This window comes from Brassica rapa, chromosome A06 (genome assembly GCF_000309985.2).
Source record: "Brassica rapa cultivar Chiifu-401-42 chromosome A06, CAAS_Brap_v3.01, whole genome shotgun sequence".
In the NCBI taxonomy this organism is placed as follows: domain Eukaryota; kingdom Viridiplantae; phylum Streptophyta; class Magnoliopsida; order Brassicales; family Brassicaceae; genus Brassica; species Brassica rapa.
The window spans coordinates 10,412,547-10,440,122 of record NC_024800.2 but is presented as its reverse complement, the minus strand read 5'-3'; the positions used below and the strand labels follow the sequence as shown (position 1 = coordinate 10,440,122).

Genomic DNA, 27,576 nt, shown 5'->3' with positions numbered 1-27,576 from the left:
ACAATTTTATACATTTGGCGGGAAATTTAACTTTACGGTTTTAGCCGGAAAACATGTTACAGAGAGGTTGGAACAGCCATCAGCGAGAACCAAAAAGAAAAAAATCTTTCTCTATAAAAGATCTTAGGGAGAGAACTCTGACGTTTTTATCTCACAAGAAGAAACGTTTTAAGAGAAAGAAATCTGAAACGCATAGAATGGTTAGAGTATGTAATGTAAACAAACTATAGTATATTGGAACTTGAAAAGCAAACGGTTTCTTAGGGAATCTCATTCCTGACGATTACAGAAAGTCAACATAAAAAGAAGCCCATAAAAAGAATATAATATAATAAAAATCGAACAACTTTATTTACTTCTGTTTCGTCTTTTCATTAACACCCTTTGATCTTCTTCTTCTTCTTCCTCCCTGAAGATTAGGGTTTTGTAATGTGTTTGTAAGGAGAGAAAAAAAAACAACAATGATAGGAATCTGCGGGTCAATTGCGAGAGACGGGCTCGAGACCGAACCTGTGTCTCGATCTCCTTCGTTGGCTGATGGATCGCCTTCTGATCTCAATCACGCGGCGGATGTCCTCAGTAAGGAGTTAAAGAATGTGGGTCTGGATGAAGAGAAGATGATGAGTGTCCCTGGCGGCGGCGATGATTCGAAAGAAGAAGAAGATGGTGTGAGCGAGAATGAGAGTGAGGCGTTGTATCCGGTGAGGCCAGGAGCAGAGGATTGCGCGTTTTACATGAGAACTGGGAGCTGCAAATTCGGATCCACTTGCAAATTCAACCACCCTCTTCCAAATCCCACTAACATCCAAGTAAGTGAATATGCTTTGTCTTGTCTTTACGTGAAAGATTGTTTTTTTTTTTAATTAATCTTATGGAAGGAGGTTTGTTTATTTTAATTACAGCCACATGGGTATAGATAGTTCTATATTATACTATCTGTGTGCTATGTGCTGGACCAAAAGGAGAAAGCTTTCTTTTATGTTCTGTCTTAGCTGTATATGCTTCTGGTGGAACCTGTTTCAGGGTTTAGGATATTTCTAGTAAGCTCCTATGCTTTGTATTTACGTGAATGAGATTCTTCTGACAAAGATATTTGTTCTTAATTGTGTGTTTCAATGGTCTTAAAAGAAGATTTGCTTATAAAGAAACATCCTTATTTTAATCAGGGGCACATGTGTATATAGAGTAGTATATATTAATTTGTGCTTCGTTGCTGGACCAAAGGAGAAATGTTTATGCTCTGTCTGAACTTTATATGCTTATGATGGAACCACATTCAGGGTTCTTCTTTAAAAAATTATGTTTCGTTTTTCATTGTTTTGAAGATTGCTAGGGAGAGTAAAGTAAGAGAAAAGGAAGAGGATGCTGATAAAATGAGACTCATGGATTGCAAGGTTCCTTGTTACCATGCTCTCTCTCTTTTGTAATTATTATCTTCATGGCATAAACTGATACTCAGTTCTTGTATGCGGTTTGCAGTATTACTTCAGGACAGGAGGTTGCAAATATGGATTAACTTGTAGATTCAACCACACTAAACCAAACTCTGATGTTCCACCCTCTGCACCTGAGCTTAACTTCCTCGGCCTTCCCATCCGACCTGTAATTCCCCCCATTTTTAATTCACTTTTTGTTTATTTAACTTTTGTCAAATGCTATATAACCAACAACCCAAATTGGCAGGGAGAGATAGAATGTCTTTTCTACATGCGCAATGGCTCCTGTAAGTTCGGAGCTGACTGCAAATTTAATCATCCTGATCCCACAACTCTTGGAGGAACCGACTCTCCGTCTTTTCATGGTAACAATGGTGGATCCATCGGATCATTTTCCCCCAAAAGCCCATTCCAACCAAGTTCAACCTCATGGTCTTCACCGAGGCATGCCAATGGTACAGCTCCTTTTATTCCATCAATGTTGTCTCAGAGTCGTGGAGCTTCATCCCAAACTCCCGAGTGGAATGGCTATCAGGTAGTAAGTTGTGGATCTTAATAATAATAATAATAATCTAATGTTTGAAGTTTATATTTTTTAAACATCTTTTGTATTTGCCTAGGCTACTACTATGTATCCGTCAGAAAGGAGTGTGTTTTCTACTTCCACCACATACCTTATGAACAACTCATCAGCTGAAACAAGTATTTTCACACCATACAAATATCAAAAACCTGCTGAGGAGTTTCCAGAACGTCCCGACCAGCCTGATTGCAGTTATTATCTTAAAACTGGGGACTGTAAGTTCAAGTTCACTTGCAAATACCATCATCCTAAGAATCGATTGCCGAAACAGCCTCCTTTCGCTCTCAATGACAAGGGCCTTCCCCTTAGGCCTGTAAGTTTCCTTTTTTTTTGTCTTTCTGTATCTCTGTTCTTGTGTGTTTGTATTAGATAGTTGTAGGCTTTGTAACCAATTTGCATTTGACTTATTGGTTTAACTGAAATCTAGGATCAAGTCATCTGTACACATTACAGTCGCTACGGCATCTGCAAATTTGGTCCAGCTTGTAGGTTTGACCATTCCATCCAGCTCCCGGATTCGACAGGAAGCTCCCATGTTGTAGCAGAACCTCCTCAGGTCGGTGCTAATGGGAATGAAAGTGACGGTTGGAATTGACCACCAAGCTTCATGAGCTTACATAACTGATACATTTTGTCTTTATCGTTGGTTTTTTTTTTTTAAAATTTTCGTAACAAACGTTTAGGTTAAAAAACTACACTCTCTGAACAATATCTATGCGGCAAGCCTATCCTCGGTGCTTTTGACAGATTTTCACCAAAGAACTTTTGTAATCTATCCACCACCCTCTACCTCTTGAGGTTATAAATGGAGCCTGTCTGTTTTTTTCCATTGGTTCTTTATTCGTATAACTTTACTATAGCTGCATAAACTGCGATCAGTTTTAAGTTTTGGAACCTGAGGACAGTTGATGTTTGTTTTTTTGCCGCAAAGGGGTTTGAGACGCAGGCTCTTGAGTATTCAGACATATAACATGACGTTTATGCAGTTTGTATTACATGACTACTAAGGACATATCTCAATCTTTATATATTCGAACCAAGAACAATGTAAAATATAATTTATTTATGTACCCAAAAAAAGTGAAGCAAGAAGAAGACAAGTTTGCAACAGCTCACTGGTTCTGCTTCCTTATCATCGACTTCTTCAACCGAGTTAGCGGAAACATAGCCATCCCTTCTGCAAAACAGAGAAGAAGCTAATATCTGTGAGAAGCCTACTCTCTTTTTTTGTCAAGATTTGGTTTTGGGGGTGGAAAGAAGAAGGTACCTTTTCTCGTTGGATTTGGGGATTACGTTTATTATTATGATGGTTGTGTCTCCGCTGAGGCTCAATGTTTACTGGAGGTGTAACCAGACTCTCAGGTCCCGCGACAGCTGTTTTCTTGGTCTTCTTGTCGTCACGAGCCTGGTTGAAGATGACGGTGAACCCTTGTGCTGAGGCTGGATTAGTGGCGTCCCATTCCCCAAACTTTGGCAGTTGTCTTCCTTTGTTTCCCTAGAGAAACATATTTGTTCATCATCATAATTCGATTTAAGGTTTAAGATATGAAGACAAGGAGATGGATGTTGTTCTTACCGTGGCCATTTGTCCAAATTAGAACAGAGGAGAGAATATTGATGATGATATGGGAAGAGGAGGTGAAGTTTTAATATAAAGGATGAGAAAGGAAGACCACGTCGTCGTTGAAACACATCAATCTCCTTTGTTTCATACACCTTTTCTCCTTCCCGCGTCTTTCCCAACAGATATACCTAAAATAAATTAATTAGCAAATTATATATATATATATATATAAATATATTGGAGAACAAAGACTAAAAACGTGGAGTATAGGCAAATGTTCTCGTCTTCTCCACCAATTCCACTATGCATCAATGGTATGAGACCAACTTTCAGCAGCCTTAGAAGAATTTTTCGAATCTGTATGGTTATAATCTACTACTATGTTTAATTAGTTTCTAGTAGTCTAGATAAGGTCGTGTCGAAAGCCTGTATATTATAATCTACCTCTCTTATGGTGGTAGGCTGCTACTATGTGCCTTCTAGGATCACAAATGGTTGGCGTTCGAATAAATAAATAAAAGCTTCGTCAAGTCTGCAATGCCTTTTTATTAGTATAAAATAGTTACTTTTCAACTTAAAACAAAAGCGCTTGCGATATTCAAATAGTAACAGTGTAATCCAAATCGAAAAGCAAATTAAGTCCTCAAAGCCAAACTTTACTGACCGAGTTGACGATGAAACGGATTATTGAATTGTGTTTATCTAGCCCCATACTGATTATACATGTATATTCAGTATCACGATATTTAACTATAGACTACAGTTACATAAATAGTTTTCTGAAAGCTGGTTTAAAGTTACATAAGCAATTATTTTTTTTTTTTTACATAAGCAATTACAAAATAAGTTTGGTGCGGAATGGTATGTGTCTTTGAGGTTTTTCTGCAACGGTGAAGCGTCCCGAGGATACTTTGGTTGCTACTGGCTTCTTTCCGGTGAAAAAGTCTGATTTAAGGTGTGTTGTACTCTGTCCTGCTGTGTGTGGCGGGTGGACCTGTTTCTGTTCTTTGGTTTAGTTGTCAAGCTCTCAAGTGTTGGTGGTCTGTCCTTATTGGAGGCCCATCCTTGTTTCGTTTGGCTGTCTCCTTGTAAGCTTCCGATGGTTCTAAGGTTCATGGTTACTATCTCTTCCGTCCTCTCCTTTGAGCTCTCAGTAATGTGGGGATTTAAGTTTTGAAATTTGCCTGGTTGTTTATGTTCCCCGTGTGTGGGTTTAAGGGTCCCTTCTTATGGGTTTTAGTTTCTCTTCTTATGGGATTTAATTAGCTTCTGAGGATATTTTCTTCTTACTTCAGCTTATGCAGTAGACTATGTATTTTGTTGTTCTAATATAATTCAATTTGGGAAGAAAAAAAATGAAAATAAGGCACCCAGTATTTCTTTAGAGTTACGATATATATATATCCTCTGGTCCAAGGGATATGTCCTACTTTTATAAATACTCTTTAACTTTTTTTTGTGTCAAGGGATATGTCCAACTCTTGGGTTATTTTGGATATGTCCATCAGTTACGGTACATGGGGTCGAAGAGTTTCCAAAATAAAAGTCATAAAAGTATTACGGTAATAATAAGGTATCTGTTGGTTTTCTTGAGACAAAATATGTATGGATAAAATTCTGCATATGCTGAACTTCTTCCCATATATATTTAAACATTTATCCACTCTTGGGTTATTTTGGACATATCCCTTGACAAAAAAAAAGCTAAAGAATATTTATAGAGACTACCTAAAACCATCAGTTAAATACTTTTACGACTTTTATTTTAGAAACTCTTTGACTTCATATACAGCGACGGATCCAAAATAAAAATCGTAATAACCTATTTTAACTGATGATATATGGGTCCCTTAGGATTTAGAGGTCGAGAAAGTCGCAATAACCTGTTATAACGAATTCAAGTCGGTGATGCCTACTGACTTTGATGATTTCTTACAAGAGGTACCAACAACAATTACTGATGATCAGAATGTTGTACTGACTACTTTAGCTATTGAGGTGGAAGTGAGGGTAGCTTTTTTTATGATGCATCCAAAAAAATTCATGGGTCTGATGGAATGACAACTCTTTTTTTTCAGCAATCTTGATTAATTATTAAAACGGATGTAGTGAGTATAGTTAATGATTTTCTGCGGACTGGTTTTTTGGATGAACGCCTTAATTCAATAAATATATATCTTGTTCTTAAGACGACCAGGCCAAGTCGTATGACAGAGTTACGATCGATAAGTTTATGCAACATGAGATATAAAATTATTTCCAAAGTTTTGTGTCAGCGGCTAAAATGCTTATTCCCACATTTTATTTTGGAAACACAATATGTCTTTGTTTCTGGAAAATTAATTCAGATGATATTTTGATCGCGCAAGAGATGTTCCATGGGCTACAAATAAATAAGACATGCAAGGGAAAAAATTTGGCCATAAAACGGATATGAGTAAAGCGTATGATCTGGAATAATTTCCGTTTGTAGGTAAAGTACTGCTAAAGTGGGTTTCTCAACAACATGGGTTTTGAGGATGATGCAGTGTATATCCCCAGTGTAGTATAAAGTTTTAATAGATGGACAACCAAAATGACATATTGTCCCTAAAGAGGTTTGAGGCAGGGAGATCCTTTATCACCATATCTTTTTATCTTATGTACGGGAGTTCTTATTGCTAACTTTCGGCAAAAAAGAAAAAGAAACACTTTTGACAAGATTAAAATAGCAACAGGGAGACCACCGATATCACATCTATTATTTGCAGATGATAGTTTGTTGTTTTGTACAAAAATAAACAAACAATGTGAGGTTATTTTAAATTTTTGAAAGATTACGAAGAGGCCTTGGGCAACAAATAAAATTTATGAAATCATCTAAACCAGTTTGGACACAAAATCCTGGATCCTGTAAGGGAAGAAGTTCAGCATATACTTGTAATTTACACCATTGGAGAAATGAGAACTATTTGGGTATTCTATAGAGTCTTGGTGGCTCCAAAACACAGATATTTGGTTACCTCAATGAACAGTTGGACTATACGACCTCTCGCAAAAGGCAGAAAGGAGGTACTTTTAAAGTTAGTGAGATCTGCTATGCGAACACATGTCATGTCTTGTTTTCGATTGCTAAAAACAGTCACAAGGAAATTAACAAGTGAAATTACATACTTTTGGTTGAGTTGTAGCAGTAATAATAAGGTATCCGTTGGTTAACTTGAGACAAAATATGTACGGATAAATAGGATGGATGCATAGGTTTTTGAGATTACAAAGTTTTAATACCGCTCTATTAGCAAAGCAGTTATAGAGGCTAATTGATTAACTAGAACCACTATTCGCCAAAATTTTTAAAAGGAAAATATTATCGGAGATCAGATCCTCTTGATCCACTAAAATCTTATTCTCCATTTTAAAGATGTAAAAGCATTACTTCAGCTCAATCACTGGTTAACAAAGGACTAATCAAAATATCGGGAACATGAAAACTTATTTATGTATGAAATGATCTTTGGATCCCTACTCCTCGCTCGATGTCAGCATTACCAAAACATCAAATTCAATTTCCGACCCTCTAATAAGAACAGAAAATTTAATCAATCCAGTGAATTTTCCATGGAATGAGGATCTACTTAAGGTATACATACATCCTGATGATGTAACGATTATTCCGTGTATTCCGGTTAGTCGGTCATCTAAACCAGATATGTATGGATGGAATCCCACGGTTACAGGAAGGTATACAGTCAAATCGGGTATAAAATGGAAAAATCACAACCGGACATGCGATTAGCATATCAAAATTCTTTTGGTCCTGTCACGAAATTCCTACTGGCATTTACATGGACTTTACAATGTCCTCCAAAATAAGATACTTTCTTTGGCAAGCAATATCTGGGTGTTTACAAGTCACAAAAAACTTACAGACTCTTGGCATTAAATATGATTCATAATGTATTGTTTTTGGAGCGAAAGAGGAAACCATAAATCATGCTCGGTTTGAATGCCCACCAGCGGTATGAACGTGGGCACTCTAAAAAATCCCATCAAACACAGAGTTTTATCCGAGAGTTTTGGTTTTTAACAAATATTGCTTATTTGTTTTGAAAATTGTCTAAGGAGGCGAATTTTGGGAATTTCTTTCGGATAATGTGGTATATATGAAAAATAGGAATGACAAAGTTTTTAAAGGTAAAAATGAATATCCACAGGAGATATTACAGATAGCGAACATTGAAGGAGATTTATAGACAGATGCGCAAAAATCAGACAATTGTTTCTTACAGAGATGTGATACAGTTATCCCCAATTATTGTGGGAGGATAAATGGTGTTTTTTTCGATGGCGCTTGGAAAGAACATGATAAATTTTCAGGACAAAGATGGTTTTGTAAAAAAGAGGGTTCATCTGAAAAAATGATGAGAGCCATGAATATCCGACGAAGCTTGTCACCCTTACATGATGAATGGAAGCTCTAATCTGGCAGTGGAATGTACGAAGACTCTATAATGGAATGTATGAAGACACTATCATACAAGGAGGTGGTGTTTCCAGCTGACAGTTCTCAACTGGTGAAGATAGTGTCTGCACCGAAAGAATGGCCGACTTTCACTACGCATTTCGAAGAATTTCATCATTGTAAGGAATTCTTCACTCACTTCGGCATTTAATATATCCTAAAACAAAAGAACACAATGGCTTGACAAACTTGCATAAAATGCTCAGATTCATCTTCTTCTATGGTTTATACTGATTCGATTCTACCGAGTTGGTTCTCGGACTCAGGATATTCTTAGTTTAGTATAGCCTATGTTGCAAAAAAAAAAACACTATAACTATTAAATAAACACCACATAAATCTTATGATATAATAAAATCGTAACTAAAAAAAAATTACGGTCAGCTACATTTTAACCATAATTTAAAAATAGCTCTGAAAAATATATAGTTGACATGTAACTCACTATCTAGTCAACAAATAAAATATTCTTATATTAACCAAGGTTTAGTCTGGAAATAACAGTGACTATACATGTAGCCACAACTTTGCCACGTTTATTTATGTGGCTACTATTTTAGCACTTCTTTGCCACATTACTTCTGTGGTTGTCTTGATAGCCATGATTTTACCACATAACTTATGTGGTATATTAATTTTTTCTATACCCTGAACTTAAAACTTAAATCATATAGTCCAAACATTAAATTCAATTTTTCAAATATAATATTTTCAAAAATTAAATCCAAATCTTAACTTAAACTTTAGATCTCATTTTCTTTAAACTTGATTTAAATCTTAAATTTAAACCCTAAATTACTTTCCTAATACACTATATCATAAACATCAAATCATCAACTTTAAAATTTTAATAATAATAATGAAATTATAAACCACTAAAACAAAATATAACTATTAACTATACACGTATAATCATTTTACAACTATTAATATATTTATCTTTCAATAAAATTAATAATTTAAAAATACATATAAAATTTGAACCATAAACATTAAATAAAAAAACTAAATACTATAATATAACATAAACTAAGATCTAAACCTTTTGACAAGTTATAACTTTTAAATACAAAGTTTTGAAATCTTAAGCACAAACCTTTATATCTAAACTCTAAACCCTCTGTCCACAAACTCCAAACCCCTAAATCGTAAACATAACCTTTAACCTTTAAAAATTACTTTTAAACTAAATTATCAAGCTCTAAACCATAAACATATAAACACTAAATCACAAAAAAAATTCTTAAATTATAAAACCAAATTATATATACAAATCTTTAAATATTTACTTATAAACTTTAAAAATTTTAATATTTAAACATTTACATACAAACCTATATATATATATATCTCTAAACCTAGAACCCGTTAAATTTATCTCACTGTGATGTTGGTTTAATTTACGTCAGAATCTTCAGAGGGGTGTGTTGAATTTCCCCTCCTCCTATTGACAAATGACAAATCTTAAATTTAACTAAAAAAATAGGGTTAAGATTTATACTAATGTATCGGGGAAGTAATTTATAATAAGACTGTTTAACGGTAAGTTAGGTATGAAAAGTGTATGTTATTAAACTTATAAGCTTATACAATTGTGATGAATAAGGAGTAGCAGATAGTAAGAGAATACTAAAGTAATTTGAGTATAAGTCATGATATGAGATGAATTGGCTCTTCCTCTCCTTTTCTTTTTTCGTCTTTTTATAAACGTTAAGAAGAAAATCCTAATGATGGTGTGCTCTCCCACAAGTATCCAGTGTTTTGAAAACTGTCTTTAATGTCTTAAATCATCTTTACATTTTAGGTTAACCGCGTTAGATATCGACAGTAATCTTTTTAAATGTGAAATGGGGTTTTTTTGTGGGCTTATTGTCTTCTTATGAAACCCTTAGACTATCAAACTAGGTTTAAAGTTAGGTAAAACCCATCTGCAACAATCATAAAATATTTAGATGGTCAGTATTTTAGGTAACCTATGTATTTTAGTGAAATTAAGAGACACCTACCGTCTTCATATGCACATTTCAACTATTTTCTATGAATAATGGTCACTATACAGAAGGAAAGTAAAGTTTTAATATGTTAAAATGGAATAGTAAAGCTGCGTTATTTGATAGTGTACCCCAAATAGCGACGTGTAGTACTAGTGTAATAGTAATAGACATTACGCTTTCTACGGAAATTAAAACACTGAATTTTGTTGCTGCAACACTGTTGGGGTTATTTTTCATGAGAGGGCTGGCTGCAGGGGCAGAGTCATAGATAGGGCTGGGCAAATAAACCGAACCCGAAAATCCGAACCGAACCCGATCCGATAAAAATGAATCCGAACCGATCCGAACCCGACATAAATACCGAATGGATCCTGTTTTTTGGTATATTGGGTTATAGGTATTATCCGAACCGAACCCGGACCTAAATGGATATCCGATAGAACCCGAAATATTTATAATAACAAAAAAACTTCTACAAAATGTAATCTTAATTCTTAATATGTATCTAAAATACTGTAAGATATTATTGAACTTCTAAAATAATTATCTATTATATGAAGGTTGATGGTGGAATGTAGCGGTTGAAGCCTAAAGTTTTTTTATTTTGGTTTTGTTTTCATTGAATAGTGTTTCTCATTTCATTTCATGAGAACTTAGTTTTTGTTTTATGATTTCATTTATCTGGTTTTCTTTCTATCATTAACTATATTTATCTTTCGCTTGATTTTGAATGATCACGTTTGATGTTTTTTTTTTTTGAATCGATTTTACTTATGTTTTGGCTATTAAAATATGTACAAATCATGTATTTTAAATCCAAAGAACCGATTTTATTTATGTTTTAGTTACAAAATAGGTACAAATCATGTATTTTTAAACCGGAGAACCGATTGAGATCCGAACCCGAAAGTACAATGGGTTATACCGGTTCTTTGAAGATTTACTAACCCCGACCCGAACCCGATATAAACCGAACGGGTCCCGAACCGAACTTTTATATAACCTGAATGGGGTTAATTTTGTTAAACCCGAAAAACCGAAACCCGAATGGATAAAACCGAAACCCGATTGGGACCCCGAATGCCCACGCCTAGTCATAGAGGTTGGAGGGGGTCAGCTGACCCCACCTTATTTATAAAATACAAATTTTTTTTTCAAGAAAAAATATAATGACCCCACCAAATTTTATAGTTTGACCCCACAATAATCAAAACAATGGAAAGAAAAGCTTAATTTAATTGGGCAAGTAATAATTACAATTTTTAAATGTTATATAGTTATTAGTTATTTTTAGCAAAACATAAAAATCAGATTTTGAAATAGGCAAAAACTCTTCCTTAGCCTACTATTTTTTTTTTATCAAAGTTAGCCTACTGTTTCATCTCTGCTTTTTGTGAAGTAGAAAATATACAACATCATGTATGTTCAAGTTATCTTCTTTTACACTAATTTAATTTTCTATATTTTGCTTTGGATTTTATTTAGAATTTGATAAAACATGAAAGCTACTAATGTATTTATTTAGAATTTAGAATTTGTAAATTATCTATTTTTTTATAGATTTTGGAGAGTTTTAATTTAAAATTTTATTAAATAACTGTGAGAATTTTGTAGAAATAAAATTATGAAAATAGTATTACAAAATTATGTCGGTGACTAGTTTTTAAATGATTCTCTCATTTTTTTGGTTAAAAATATTTAAAGATTTAAAAATTTAAATATAACAAAAAAAATTAAGCTATAGAAAAATACTTTTTGTAATATTATTTTAGGCATTTATAAATAATTATATATATATATATATATATATGTATGACCGATCCCGGTACGAAAACATTCTGGCTCCACCCCTGGCTGGCTGACTGATATATTTATGATAACTAAAATTCTTTCCACAACCGACTACATTAACCACTCAGTGACTCACCTACTTTGTTTATAATATATAAACCCGCGCAATTGCGTAGAATAAATTTTACATATAAATTTTTTTATTTTTTATTTTTTATTTGTATTCATTTACGTATTATGTATATAATTATGTTAGAGAAGACACATAAATCAAAACAATACATCTTGTTTATTTAAGATATTTTTTTAGTAAATAAATTAAAAAAATAATTTTATTTATTTTATATGGTAAATAACTAAATTTCAATGACATAGACATAGATATATAGTGTATTTTAATATATATATTTATTATTGAGAATTCATACTCATGTGATAAACACAAAATTTCTAATGTGCGATTTTTTTAATGCAATTTTCAAAATTAAAATATTAAGGTTTCAATACATTTCCAATACAAATTTTAAAATTATCATATTTAATTATTTTTCTATGTTATATACTTTAATTTTAAACTATATTAATATATAATATGAATGTCTAGTAAATGAGACTTTATATTCATATGATTTATGAATATTTGTATCTTGTTATTACAAAAAAAAAAGTTAAACCATTGATCAGAAAAGTTTAGTGTGAGACATTTAACGTTTTTAATAATTTATAGTCGTTTTAAAAATTCAAAATATAACATATAAGAAAAAAAATAATTTTGTTTATTATATGGTAAATGTGGTTTTTTTAATATCTTTTAATAATATAAAATTAAACAAAAAAGAGCTAAAATACAAAAATTATTATCAAATATTTATTATTCATAATCATTAATTGTCATATATATGTTAACCATATTAGGCAATTTCGTAGCTTTTATTTAAGGAAAGTGCGAGAATATTCTTTTGTACACTATTTATCAATTTAATAGTTAATTTAATAAAAATTATAATATATAAGTTAAGATGAATCGATATATTTCTGTAAGAATTCTGAATTTTATTCTCATAGTGACACGTGGCTACAAAATAATGTTGTAATGTTTTTCAACTAATATATAAAAGATATCCATTCATATATTATCTGATATGTTTGTCCATGTAAGTTTATACGGGAAAAGAGACATTTTATATACAACATATTGTAATATATTCAGTAAATCACTTCTATCATTATGTATATATATTTGGGAAATTGCCATATATAGCACATTTACAGTACCATTTTTCATGTTTACACTAACCACTTTTACCCTCACTTTTAAGGGAAATTATCACAAATACCACATTTATAGTACCACTTTTCATGTTTACACTAACCACTTTTACCCTCACTTTTAATGAAGGATAAAATACAATTATACCCTTAGGGTTAACTAATCTAGACTTAGGGTTTAGAGTTGAGGGGTGGGGTAAGGTTTTTGGAATGTGAAATTTATGATTCTAATTAATATATAATTAAAAATATATAATTTTTTAAAAAAATAGTTTCAAACATAATTTTTGTTTTTCAAAAAGAAATTTGAAAAAAAAAATTCGAAAATAAAAAATTTATAAAAAAGTTCGAATTTGAAAAAGTATAATTCGAAAACATAAAAAAGAAATTTACATTTTTTTTATTTTTTATTTATTTTTATTTATTTTTATTTATTTTTATTTTTTATTTAAATAATAATTTATTATATATATAAATAACAAGGGCATAAGAGTCTTTTGCCACTTAATGAAAAATGTATTTTTGAAAATGTCTCATTAGTAGTGGTAAAAATGAAAAGTGGTACCATGAAAGTGATAAACATGTAATTTCCCCCACTTTTAATGAAAAGTAAAAGATAATTATAGGGGAAATTACATGTTTACCACTTTCATAGTATCACTTCTCATTTCTACCACCACTAATGAGACATTTTCAAAAATACATTCTTTATTAAGTGGCAAAAGACTCTTATGCCCTTGTTATTTATATATAATAAATCATTATTTAAAAAAAAAAATAATAAAAATAATAATAAAAAATAAAAAATAATAAAAAAATAAAAAAATAAAAAAATAAACAAAAAATATAATTTTTTTTATGTTTTCGAATTATACTTTTTCAAATTCGAATCTTTTTATAAAAAAAATTAAAATTTATTTTTGAAAAACGAAAATTATGTTTGAAACTATTTTTATATATTTTTTAAGTATTTATATATTTATTAGAATCATAAATTTCACATTCCAAAACCCTACCCCACCCCTCAACTCTAAACCCTAAGTCTAGATTAGTTAACCCTAAGGGTATAATTGTATTTTATCCTTCATTAAAAGTGAAGGTAAAAGTGATTAGTGTAAACATGAAAACTGGTACTATGAATGTGGTATTTGTGGCAATTTCCTATAATTATACCCTTAAGGTTAATTAATCTAGATTTAGGATTTAGAGTTGAGGAGTGGGGTAGGCTTTTTGAAATGTAAAATTAAGGATTCTAATAAATATATAAATAAATACTTAAAAAATATATAATTTTTTTAAAAAAATAGTTTCAAACATAGTTTTCGCTTTTCAAAAAGAAATTTAAAAAAAAAAATAAAAAAAATTCAAAAAAAAAATTTCAAAAAAAATTTATAAAAAAGTTCGAATTTGAAAAATTATAATTCGAAAACATAAAAAAATTATTTTTTTTATTTTTTTTACTTTTTTTATTTTTTTTTTTATTTTTTATTTTAATTTTTTTATTTTTTATTTAAATAATAATTTATTATATATATAAATAACAAGGGCATAAGAGTCTTTTGCTACTTAATGAAGAATTTATTTTTGAAAATGTCTCTTTAGTGGTGGTAAAAATGAAAAGTGGTACTATGAAAGTGGTAAACATGTAATTTCCCCTATATAGTTAAACTGAAAATTTTTAAATATCATACGTCTTATTTTTTTCTAGCAATTTATACACAGTCACCACATGAGCTCTCAGATCATCTAATTTTGTTGATGTGAATTTTATATCAGTTAATTTTGATGATGATAATGCCACCTTTACAATAATTTTATTTATTAAAAAAGATTTTTATAAAAATATATTGGTTTATAAATTCTAATTATTTAGTAAAATTAGCCAAATATTAATTAAAATAATTAAATTTTATCTGATATAAAAGATATATTTGTAATTACAATATATCAAATTCTCTAGTATTAATTTTGGTTATTTTTAAAGAAAACTTTTAGGTGATCATGCAAATAATTTTATTTTAAAAATTTAGAATTTATTGTATGTCAATCTAAAATTTTCAATGCAAAAAACATAATCAAAATTAACCAAGAGTAACACACCACAAACATTAGCACCTAATCATTACAAAACCATTAAGGAAAATTACCACAAATACCTAAATACCACATTCATAGTACCATTTTTCATCTTTACACTAATCACTTTTACTCTCATTTTTAATAAATGGTAAAATACATTTATTCTCATAGGGTTAACCAATCTAGATTTAGGGTTTAAAGTTGAAGAATTTATTTTGAAATTGTCCCTTTAGTAGTGATAAAGATAAATAATAGTACTATAAAAGTGGTAAACATAAAATTCCTCCAACCATTAATGGATATTAACACGAGAAAAGTCAATAGGAAGGAAAAATTATACTTCATCTGTTTCATAATAAGTGTCATTTTATTTTATTTTTCTTGTTACAAAAAAGTGTCACTTTACAATTATAATGCAAATTATATTTACTTTCAGCTGAAAATTAATTGAAAAATGCATTGATTTTATAAATAATTTTATTTATCTCAAATACTATTGGTGAAAGAGGTATAATTAATAACAACTTAAATATATTTCCACTACTTTCTTAATATGTGTGAAAAATGTCAAAGTGACACTTATTCAGAAACGAATGAAGTAGCAAAAATGTCTCTTACATACAATACAATTTATTATTTTAAATTAATTTTGGTTAATTTTAGTAAGTAATAAGAATTTATAATGATTATATTTAAAAAAACACAATTATATAATGACAATTTTTATTTTAAAATATAATTGTATATAGACACTTTTGTTATCAAAATTAGCTGATAAAATATAAATGTTAATAAAAATAGATAATGGTTAGTTTATGTGGCGATTAGTTTATGATTTCGCCAAAAACTTAAATAAGATATATGATATTTGGACTTTTTGAAAATATAGATATATAGATTGAACATATCATATCATGATATGTTAGGCATCAAATTAAATGAACTTTTTCTCATTTTAGTGCTATAGAATGCGACAAATATAAAATGTTACACAGTAGCGATCCTGGGCCGAAGCAATAGAAGCATAAGCTTTCGGCCCTACATAAAATATACAACTTTTTGGCCTATTTTTTTTTAACTCAGTTGGTTAAATCTTGTGAATGTCTTTCTAAATGTGCTAGATCCAAATGTCTAAGCAACTTATTGAACCAATTATTTTTGTACAAGTTTGTGCTTCCAACCCAAATTATTTTAGATTTTGTCAAGGCCGGCCTACAGTTGCTATAATGTTTCCTTTCTATTGACTACTAAATTGCGTTAGCGGAATGCTAAGACCATCTCCAATGGCACACTATTTTTTCTTCTATAACTTAAACTAAAATATTGTAACTCTATTATCAAGTAATTTTGCTACAATGGTAATACTCTATTATAAACTGCAATATAAATGAAAGTCACATTTTAGTCTATTTTAATAGTAAATATGTGACGTTCCTTTATATTTTACTCTATAATAGAGTAACTCTATAACGTAATACCATTGGAGCAAAAATTATTCTATAAGAGCATTTTCAACTCCACTTTATTTTTTCATTCTAAAATAGAGTTTAGAGTAAAAATGCTTCAATGGTACTCTATTTTTACTCTATAGTAGAATAAAAATAGGTTTACTCTATATATAGATTAAGTTGTTTTTTTTTGTTCATCGTTCTATTTTCCACTTTAAATATAGTACCATTGAAGTATATCACAACTCTATTACAGAGTTATTCTATTTTAGAATGAAAAATATGATGAATCATTAGAGATGGTCTAATAGAGTTACTCTATTTTAGTGTAAATTATAGATGGAAAAATAGTGTATCATTAGAGATGCTCTAAGTTCAAATCTAGACAAATGATACTTGACACTTTTTGCATTATAGTATTCCTAATTTTTCATGGTTCGGTTTGCATCAGCGTTAGGCCTGTCCAATATGGTAAAACCGAACCGTACCAAACCGAACCGAACCAAAATTGACAATATGGTGTGGTTTTGGTATATACCATATAAACCGAATGGATATGATTAAACCTGGGCGTTCGGGTTCGGATCGGGTTTTTCGGATTTTGGTTCCATTTTGTAACACCACTTAGGTCCCATTCTAGTAAATTTACAAGTACGGATTGGATTCGAATATAACACTTCGGTTTCGGATCGGTTCGGATATGTCCGAAGTAACCATATATCATTCGGATTTGGGTTATATTGGATAATTCGGGTATATCCAAAGTAAAATCTAAAATTTAAAAGTAAAACATAAGAAATATATCCTTCTTTGTATATAATGAAGTATTTAAGGTGTTTATTTAAATTTTATATCATATCCAAATAAATATGAAATTGAATATTTGAAGTACATATTTATGTTTCAAATATTTATATTATATATTAATTTGGACATTCGAATCGGTTTCTTCGGATATTTTTTTGGGTTTTTGGGTTACCCGTTCGGGTTCGGTTAATAACACTTCGGGTTTGAATATGTTTTGTAACATCCTATAAGATCTATTGAGGTATTTTTTACATTTCGGATCGGGTACGGATCGGGTGTTTCGGTTCGGATTCGGTTCGGATTTTGGGTTTCGGATTTTATGCCCAGCCCTAGATATGATTTTATAAAAACTGTAGGATTTGGATATGGTTTGGTTTATAACCAATTAAACCGAATAAACCGAACAAAACCGATCAAAAGTAGAAACATGTAAATATGTACATCTTTTATAACGTCACATGAAAATCTATTTTTATATAAGTTATGATTTTGCTAATAATTATTACCATATTTTTATAGTAATAAAGAATCCTAATTTGAAAAGCGGTTAAAATATAATTAAATAAGAATTCATCTCAAATGAGGCTTCTTAATTTTTTAATCTTCTTCTTTTAATCATATTGCTTTCTTTTAGCATTGATTAAATTGAACTAGAGCCGGGTCCGCGCTACGCGCGGATAACATGTTCAATTGAAGTAAACTTTTAATTTTTGGTATTTTTAAGTTCTAGAAATTGGAAGTTATTTTTTGTGTATTGTAGAATGAACCATATAGTAAATTTGAATAATATATTAGGTTGAGCAAACAATTTTTTTAGGATAAAAGAGTATATGAGTGGACATTTTTAATTGACGTAGAAAGCAGTAATTTAAATTTTAAAACAGTTGACCGGTGTCGTTTGATGTCTTGTTGTTCATCCCATGTGGAGTTATGGCTTCAAGCTTAGTATAGCAGTTTATTCCTCTTTTGGAAGCGTTGTATGATATCAATGTCGGTGTCGAAGTAAAAGCGCGATCCAGGTGTGGTTGTGAGTGATAGTTTCCCTGTAAAAGTGAAATATTTGTAAGCATTTATTTTGACGTAAATATTATGTTTAGTTTATTACCTTCATGTAACCGTGGAATGATATTTGTGATGATTACGATTTGGTTTTTTCTGGTAGATATGTGATTTAGCTCCCTGAAATTTGCCGTCTCATTGTCCCAGATAGTTAGACGTACCATTTTGGATCTACTAAAAATAATTGTATTATATATTTATTAGTTAAAATAAATATTATTTAATAAAGTGTTAGTACCTGTGTAAATGCAATCCAACAAAGATCTTGGAATATGTGTTCTTGTTATATAAATCACTTCCTTGGATGAGGCATATTCGACCAACAACATCTCTGATAATATTTTTTTATAGTGAGGAAAAAGAGAATTTATTTGTTTGCGAGACCCCGACAATGGTTTTTTTTTTACCTGGGAAGAAATTGGTTGCACTTGCTAAGCTGATCAATTGGGGGTAGCGTTGGGGCCGAAATATGTATGAAGGTATTGGTGGAATGTTTTCTTCAATCTGTGTAATAATTGTTGTCTCATTGATATTGATTATGTAGGGTTGAACTGTAAGACTGTACCGTTGGTTATTGGGAAGGAGATTAAAATATCTAATGTGATAAATTTTCCCTTTTTCGAACCGTTGGTACATTTTGTCCGACGTAGACATAGGCACCCTCCCTTCCATTTTCTGTTCCTGTTGAGTGGTTTAAAGCAATCATTTCATATGTAGTTGGAAAGAATAAAAACATAGTATTTTTTAGACAAACCTGGATGTCAAGACAAATGAAAGTTGTTCATAAGAAAGCATTTTTGTTTTTGTGATTTGTGATGAGCCACATCCTAATGGTCCTAGCGATTATTGGTTGTGGTCCGAGGTTGTTGTTCTTGTTATTGTGATCTTCGGCTGCATGATTTGCACAGATAACAGTGTGATTTATTTTTTATTGACCTTTTTTTTTAATTTTTTGAAGTGAACATAGTTATAATTTGTTTGTTTTTAAAAAAAATTGGATTTCTTTCATTTAATTTAATATAATTAAAGAATATGTATTTGGAGTGACCAAAATTTAATTTAATTTTTATTTTGAAGTGAAGATAGTTTGTTTGTTTGTTTTTTATTGCCCATCAAAAGGACGTAGCATGAGTATTTGGAAGTGTTAATTTTTAATTATTTTGTTGGATTTAAATATAATAAAAAGGAACTCTACGAAGTAATGTCAACATTATGTCAAATCAGTTATTTAGTATACATTATATTTTATTATTGGTTGAATAATAAATATTAATGATGTTTTATTTTAAAAATGTATAATATAAATATGTTGTTGTAAAATTAATACGGTTCATAATTTGTATTTTTAAATACAAAAAATCACTACTATCTGAAAGAAAATCTACCTTAGATTTAAGTATTAAATTAATATATCAATACTAATAATTTTTTGATTCAAAAAGGAACTTGTAAATATAAAATACCTCCTAGAAGGGGAGGATCTCTGGATGTTGATTTGTCCATAGTGTTGAGATCAGCACTTCTTTAAACAAAATGAAGAATATTAAAATGATTGTTCAGATCGACCACCAAAAAAAAAGGTTACCTAATTGGCTTTTGCGACGAAGGGGTAGAGCTGGTTGATCGTAGACGATTTCTTACCAAATGACGTTAGGAGGTTTTCTCGTGGGATTTTGTATCTACGTGCAGATGTTGATAACTTAAACGGAATACCAATGCTATAGACTAATCGTTTGAATAGCTTACACTGATTAGGTTGAATAACTTAGACTGATTTTCTGCAGAGGGAGAGACGACGGATAAATGTTATGGTGAGCGTAGAGTCAAAGCTTGAATATATATTTTGATTAACATTATGGTTTTGTTTCCATATCTTTTGTTTTTTGTATTAATGGCAGAATATATGTTATTTACTTCTTAGTGAATGCAAGAAGATTTTTTGCTAGAAGAATATTACTATGGGGCCAGTTAAACTTGGTGAAATCGTTTTTGATTTAGAAGTGTATAGCTAGAAGTCTATCTAATAATTAACAGCTCAACAAAAATCAATTCATGCATGCATTTGTTTTATTATAAGGCAACTCGTAAAGGACGTATTCCTTATTGTTTGCATGCATTGCAATTTGTTTACGTGTTCTTAGTGAATAATTAACAGGTACACATAATTAATGGACTGGGCTGCGAGATTGTTCTTTTAATTCGAAGCCCACTCGCTGTAACCAAACCAAACTAAAGCAATTTTAATTCGAACCTCATTCTTTTAATTCGAAGCTCACTTGTTGTAGCCAATTTTGTAACCAAAGCAACTTTAATTTGAACCCCACTCACTGTAGCCAATTTTGTAATCAAAACCAAGTCCAAATCTTTTATTGCAATTTTAATTGGAAGCCCAATCCACCAGTGACATGGTAGTATGATTGGTGGGGATTATTTTGCCCATGTGGCATCCCTTATAAGCTCTCAATTTAGCTTCTTTTAAATCTAAAATATGGCCCTACATAAAATATACAACTTTTTGGCCTATTTTTTTTTAACTCAGTTGGTTAAATCTTGTGAATGTCTTTCTAAATGTGCTAGATCCAAATGTCTAAGCAACTTATTGAACCAATTATTTTTGTACAAGTTTGTGCTTCCAACCCAAATTATTTTAGATTTTGTCAAGGCCGGCCTACAGTTGCTATAATGTTTCCTTTCTATTGACTACTAAATTGCGTTAGCGGAATGCTAAGACCATCTCCAATGGCACACTATTTTTTCTTCTATAACTTAAACTAAAATATTGTAACTCTATTATCAAGTAATTTTGCTACAATGGTAATACTCTATTATAAACTGCAATATAAATGAAAGTCACATTTTAGTCTATTTTAATAGTAAATATGTGACGTTCCTTTATATTTTACTCTATAATAGAGTAACTCTATAACGTAATACCATTGGAGCAAAAATTATTCTATAAGAGCATTTTCAACTCCACTTTATTTTTTCATTCTAAAATAGAGTTTAGAGTAAAAATGCTTCAATGGTACTCTATTTTTACTCTATAGTAGAATAAAAAATAGGTTTACTCTATATATAGATTAAGTTGTTTTTTTTTGTTCATCGTTCTATTTTCCACTTTAAATATAGTACCATTGAAGTATATCACAACTCTATTACAGAGTTATTCTATTTTAGAATGAAAAATATGATGAATCATTAGAGATGGTCTAATAGAGTTACTCTATTTTAGTGTAAATTATAGATGGAAAAATAGTGTATCATTAGAGATGCTCTAAGTTCAAATCTAGACAAATGATACTTGACACTTTTTGCATTATAGTATTCCTAATTTTTCATGGTTCGGTTTGCATCAGCGTTAGGCCTGTCCAATATGGTAAAACCGAACCGTACCAAACCGAACCGAACCAAAATTGACAATATGGTGTGGTTTTGGTATATACCATATAAACCGAATGGATATGATTAAACCTGGGCGTTCGGGTTCGGATCGGGTTTTTCGGATTTTGGTTCCATTTTGTAACACCACTTAGGTCCCATTCTAGTAAATTTACAAGTACGGATTGGATTCGAATATAACACTTCGGTTTCGGATCGGTTCGGATATGTCCGAAGTAACCATATATCATTCGGATTTGGGTTATATTGGATAATTCGGGTATATCCAAAGTAAAATCTAAAATTTAAAAGTAAAACATAAGAAATATATCCTTCTTTGTATATAATGAAGTATTTAAGGTGTTTATTTAAATTTTATATCATATCCAAATAAATATGAAATTGAATATTTGAAGTACATATTTATGTTTCAAATATTTATATTATATATTAATTTGGACATTCGAATCGGTTTCTTCGGATATTTTTTTGGGTTTTTGGGTTACCCGTTCGGGTTCGGTTAATAACACTTCGGGTTTGAATATGTTTTGTAACATCCTATAAGATCTATTGAGGTATTTTTTACATTTCGGATCGGGTACGGATCGGGTGTTTCGGTTCGGATTCGGTTCGGATTTCGGGTTTCGGATTTTATGCCCAGCCCTAGATATGATTTTATAAAAACTGTAGGATTTGGATATGGTTTGGTTTATAACCAATTAAACCGAATAAACCGAACAAAACCGATCAAAAGTAGAAACATGTAAATATGTACATCTTTTATAACGTCACATGAAAATCTATTTTTATATAAGTTATGATTTTGCTAATAATTATTACCATAGTTTTATAGTAATAAAGAATCCTAATTTGAAAAGCGGTTAAAATATAATTAAATAACAATTCATCTCAAATGAGGCTTCTTAATTTTTTAATCTTCTTCTTTTAATCATATTGCTTTCTTTTAGCATTGATTAAATTGAACTAGAGCCGGGTCCGCGCTACGCGCGGATAACATGTTCAATTGAAGTAAACTTTTAATTTTTGGTATTTTTAAGTTCTAGAAATTGGAAGTTATTTTTTGTGTATTGTAGAATGAACCATATAGTAAATTTGAATAATATATTAGGTTGAGCAAACAATTTTTTTAGGATAAAAGAGTATATGAGTGGACATTTTTAATTGACGTAGAAAGCAGTAATTTAAATTTTAAAACAGTTGACCGGTGTCGTTTGATGTCTTGTTGTTCATCCCATGTGGAGTTATGGCTTCAAGCTTAGTATAGCAGTTTATTCCTCTTTTGGAAGCGTTGTATGATATCAATGTCGGTGTCGAAGTAAAAGCGCGATCCAGGTGTGGTTGTGAGTGATAGTTTCCCTGTAAAAGTGAAATATTTGTAAGCATTTATTTTGACGTAAATATTATGTTTAGTTTATTACCTTCATGTAACCGTGGAATGATATTTGTGATGATTACGATTTGGTTTTTTCTGGTAGATATGTGATTTAGCTCCCTGAAATTTGCCGTCTCATTGTCCCAGATAGTTAGACGTACCATTTTGGATCTACTAAAAATAATTGTATTATATATTTATTAGTTAAAATAAATATTATTTAATAAAGTGTTAGTACCTGTGTAAATGCAATCCAACAAAGATCTTGGAATATGTGTTCTTGTTATATAAATCACTTCCTTGGATGGGCATATTCGACCAACAACATCTCTGATAATATTTTTTTATAGTGAGGAAAAAGAGAATTTATTTGTTTGCGAGACCCCGACAATGGTTTTTTTTTTACCTGGGAAGAAATTGGTTGCACTTGCTAAGCTGATCAATTGGGGGTAGCGTTGGGGCCGAAATATGTATGAAGGTATTGGTGGAATGTTTTCTTCAATCTGTGTAATAATTGTTGTCTCATTGATATTGATTATGTAGGGTTGAACTGTAAGACTGTACCGTTGGTTATTGGGAAGGAGATTAAAATATCTAATGTGATAAATTTTCCCTTTTTCGAACCGTTGGTACATTTTGTCCGACGTAGACATAGGCACCCTCCCTTCCATTTTCTGTTCCTGTTGAGTGGTTTAAAGCAATCATTTCATATGTAGTTGGAAAGAATAAAAACATAGTATTTTTTAGACAAACCTGGATGTCAAGACAAATGAAAGTTGTTCATAAGAAAGCATTTTTGTTTTTGTGATTTGTGATGAGCCACATCCTAATGGTCCTAGCGATTATTGGTTGTGGTCCGAGGTTGTTGTTCTTGTTATTGTGATCTTCGGCTGCATGATTTGCACAGATAACAGTGTGATTTATTTTTTATTGACCTTTTTTTTTAATTTTTTGAAGTGAACATAGTTATAATTTGTTTGTTTTTAAAAAAAATTGGATTTCTTTCATTTAATTTAATATAATTAAAGAATATGTATTTGGAGTGACCAAAATTTAATTTAATTTTTATTTTGAAGTGAAGATAGTTTGTTTGTTTGTTTTTTATTGCCCATCAAAAGGACGTAGCATGAGTATTTGGAAGTGTTAATTTTTAATTATTTTGTTGGATTTAAATATAATAAAAAGGAACTCTACGAAGTAATGTCAACATTATGTCAAATCAGTTATTTAGTATACATTATATTTTATTATTGGTTGAATAATAAATATTAATGATGTTTTATTTTAAAAATGTATAATATAAATATGTTGTTGTAAAATTAATACGGTTCATAATTTGTATTTTTAAATACAAAAAATCACTACTATCTGAAAGAAAATCTACCTTAGATTTAAGTATTAAATTAATATATCAATACTAATAATTTTTTGATTCAAAAAGGAACTTGTAAATATAAAATACCTCCTAGAAGGGGAGGATCTCTGGATGTTGATTTGTCCATAGTGTTGAGATCAGCACTTCTTTAAACAAAATGAAGAATATTAAAATGATTGTTCAGATCGACCACCAAAAAAAAAGGTTACCTAATTGGCTTTTGCGACGAAGGGGTAGAGCTGGTTGATCGTAGACGATTTCTTACCAAATGACGTTAGGAGGTTTTCTCGTGGGATTTTGTATCTACGTGCAGATGTTGATAACTTAAACGGAATACCAATGCTATAGACTAATCGTTTGAATAGCTTACACTGATTAGGTTGAATAACTTAGACTGATTTTCTGCAGAGGGAGAGACGACGGATAAATGTTATGGTGAGCGTAGAGTCAAAGCTTGAATATATATTTTGATTAACATTATGGTTTTGTTTCCATATCTTTTGTTTTTTGTATTAATGGCAGAATATATGTTATTTACTTCTTAGTGAATGCAAGAAGATTTTTTGCTAGAAGAATATTACTATGGGGCCAGTTAAACTTGGTGAAATCGTTTTTGATTTAGAAGTGTATAGCTAGAAGTCTATCTAATAATTAACAGCTCAACAAAAATCAATTCATGCATGCATTTGTTTTATTATAAGGCAACTCGTAAAGGACGTATTCCTTATTGTTTGCATGCATTGCAATTTGTTTACGTGTTCTTAGTGAATAATTAACAGGTACACATAATTAATGGACTGGGCTGCGAGATTGTTCTTTTAATTCGAAGCCCACTCGCTGTAACCAAACCAAACTAAAGCAATTTTAATTCGAACCTCATTCTTTTAATTCGAAGCTCACTTGTTGTAGCCAATTTTGTAACCAAAGCAACTTTAATTTGAACCCCACTCACTGTAGCCAATTTTGTAATCAAAACCAAGTCCAAATCTTTTATTGCAATTTTAATTGGAAGCCCAATCCACCAGTGACATGGTAGTATGATTGGTGGGGATTATTTTGCCCATGTGGCATCCCTTATAAGCTCTCAATTTAGCTTCTTTTATATAGTAGGATTGAATGTTATAAATTTGACTGATAATAACTACAAAAAATTCTTCATAATTTTTTTCTTATTTATAAACGAACAGTGTTTCACTCGAAGAAGTATGACTTTGATAAACACTAAATATGGAAGAGTGGAAAAACTTTTCTTTCGTACTTCTCTTTTGTTTTTGTTTTTATTTTCAAAATTTCGAACTTTGATTTTAATTCTAGATTTGATTATTTCATCTGAAGGTATAAGCGTTTTTATGTTTTTTGTTCTTTTATTTGAAAATATAATATTTTTTTAATAAATGACTATAATGACAGTATAACTCTAAAAATTATATAATATGATATCAAACTAAATAATTATGTTTTTGTATAAAACTGAATATACCAAAAATCGACGGTATATAAACCAAACCGAACCAAAGTAAATATAGATTTAGAATGGTAGTTATATTTTACTAACCGAAATACCAAAAAACCGAAAAAAACTAAAAAAACCGAACCGAAACTGGACCGATATCCGGATTGAACACCCCTAATCAGCGTTCATGAATATAGAGATTAAAAATATGAACTGGGGTTATATAATCCACATGAATCATAATTCACATATAAAAATTTTTTAACACTTTTTAATTATTTTCGAAATTCTTTTATTTCAAAACCGGGATCTGATCTGCCATAATTCGTTAAAATAAAATAAATAATTTCCCCCACCATTATCCTACTATATAAAAGAAGCTAAATTCTAGCTTTCTAAACTCTGCCACATCACCTAAAATATTTAGAGCCAATCAATGTTACACATCAGCATTGGGATAATACATGACATCATTAAGAAGAAGCAGCCGTCGGTTATTATTATATACGAAGACATCAAATAAGAGTTTTACTTGGTCAAATCTTTTAAATAAATTGATATCAAAGGTATCCTTAAATTCTTTCACTATGAAAATCAGTTCTTGGGATTGCATCACATCCGCAAAGCAGCTAAGAGTGGTCACACGGAAGCAAGGTACGTGTACAGTGTTCTCCTCATGGCCATAGGCCAAACTGAGAAAGGGATTAAGATCATCAACAAATTGACTGACCAGGAAGGTATTGCAACGGTGGACAGTTGCTGCACAAACATGCAGATCTCATTACAAGACATCAATCTTTCAATGAAGAAGATCTTTGTGGACTCGCTTGTGCAGATGAAACCCGTTGATAACTGCCATCCCCCAGAAATTAACACGGCTTGCTCCACATGTTACCACTTCTTTCTGATGACCGAGTTCTTTGAGATGATGCTGGGTCTCAACTAACCTCTTCGATGTCAAAACAAGCTTAACGTCAAAGTCCTTAACGTTTGCACGTTCGTCTTTTACATTTTGTTTTAAATATTCCACTCTCGGTTCGCTTTACTAAGTATGACATGGTTTACTTATGTAATGGGATCAATGCTAAAAAAAATTCTAAAAATAAGCTTATCTTTATTTTCTAGCTCTACGCTTTGTTGCATGATTCCTTTTATTTATTTTTTTAAAATGCAAATACAAATATTATGAACTGCTTATTTGCTGAAACAAAAAAAACTATACATATTTTCATTCTTCAAACGCGTATCCCCTAGACTATATTTGCGAAGTGATTTTGCCACATGTACTCTCTACAATCATTTTTACAAAAAGAATGATGACATGGCTAACAAAATTGATGACATGGCTTATAATTAATATGATATGGACAATCACATTTATTATTGACATATATTTTTGGTAAACTTTATAGAATATGACAATAACTAATACATTACACTTAATGT

At 30.7% G+C, this 27,576-nt stretch overlaps 2 protein-coding genes and 1 long non-coding RNA gene across 4 annotated transcripts; 1 reads left to right on the top strand and 2 right to left on the bottom strand.

Moving 5' to 3' along the window:
- Positions 1–252: 252 nt before the first annotated feature.
- LOC103873143 (zinc finger CCCH domain-containing protein 43) lies at positions 253–2,848 on the top strand. Its single transcript, XM_009151569.3, has 6 exons — positions 253–809; positions 1,326–1,394; positions 1,480–1,602; positions 1,684–1,971; positions 2,057–2,332; positions 2,447–2,848. Exons 1-6 carry the CDS (start codon positions 462–464, stop codon positions 2,612–2,614), a joined length of 1,272 nt encoding a protein of 423 aa, XP_009149817.2. The 5' UTR covers positions 253–461; the 3' UTR covers positions 2,615–2,848.
- On the bottom strand, positions 2,680–10,522 carry LOC103873144 (RPM1-interacting protein 4). Of its 2 annotated transcripts, XM_009151570.3 has the most exons (3): positions 3,596–10,509; positions 3,287–3,514; positions 2,680–3,196 (listed from the first exon to the last, which is right to left on the bottom strand). In XM_009151570.3, the coding sequence occupies exons 1-3, from the start codon at positions 3,602–3,604 to the stop codon at positions 3,173–3,175; spliced, it is 261 nt and encodes an 86-aa protein (XP_009149818.1). In that variant the 5' UTR covers positions 3,605–10,509; the 3' UTR covers positions 2,680–3,172. The 2 variants fall into 2 exon arrangements, with proteins under 2 accessions (XP_009149818.1, XP_033128469.1); XM_033272578.1 differs by having other exon boundaries at positions 2,680–3,514; positions 3,596–10,522.
- Positions 10,523–22,706: 12,184 nt separating this feature from the next.
- Positions 22,707–23,413, bottom strand: LOC117126011. The gene is made up of 2 exons (XR_004448537.1): positions 23,349–23,413; positions 22,707–23,286 (listed from the first exon to the last, which is right to left on the bottom strand). It is a non-coding gene; the product is annotated as an uncharacterized LOC117126011 (long non-coding RNA).
- Positions 23,414–27,576: the final 4,163 nt, after the last annotated feature.

Bases quoted from the DNA above. Each gene is read 5' to 3' on its own strand.
- LOC103873143 (XM_009151569.3), top strand. From the start codon at position 462: ATGATAGGAATCTGCGGGTCAATTGCGAGAGACGGGCTCGAGACCGAA. The intron at 1,395-1,479 runs GTTCCTTGTTAC...TGCGGTTTGCAG, and splicing joins TGAGACTCATGGATTGCAAG to TATTACTTCAGGACAGGAGG. The intron at 1,972-2,056 runs GTAGTAAGTTGT...GTATTTGCCTAG, and splicing joins CCGAGTGGAATGGCTATCAG to GCTACTACTATGTATCCGTC.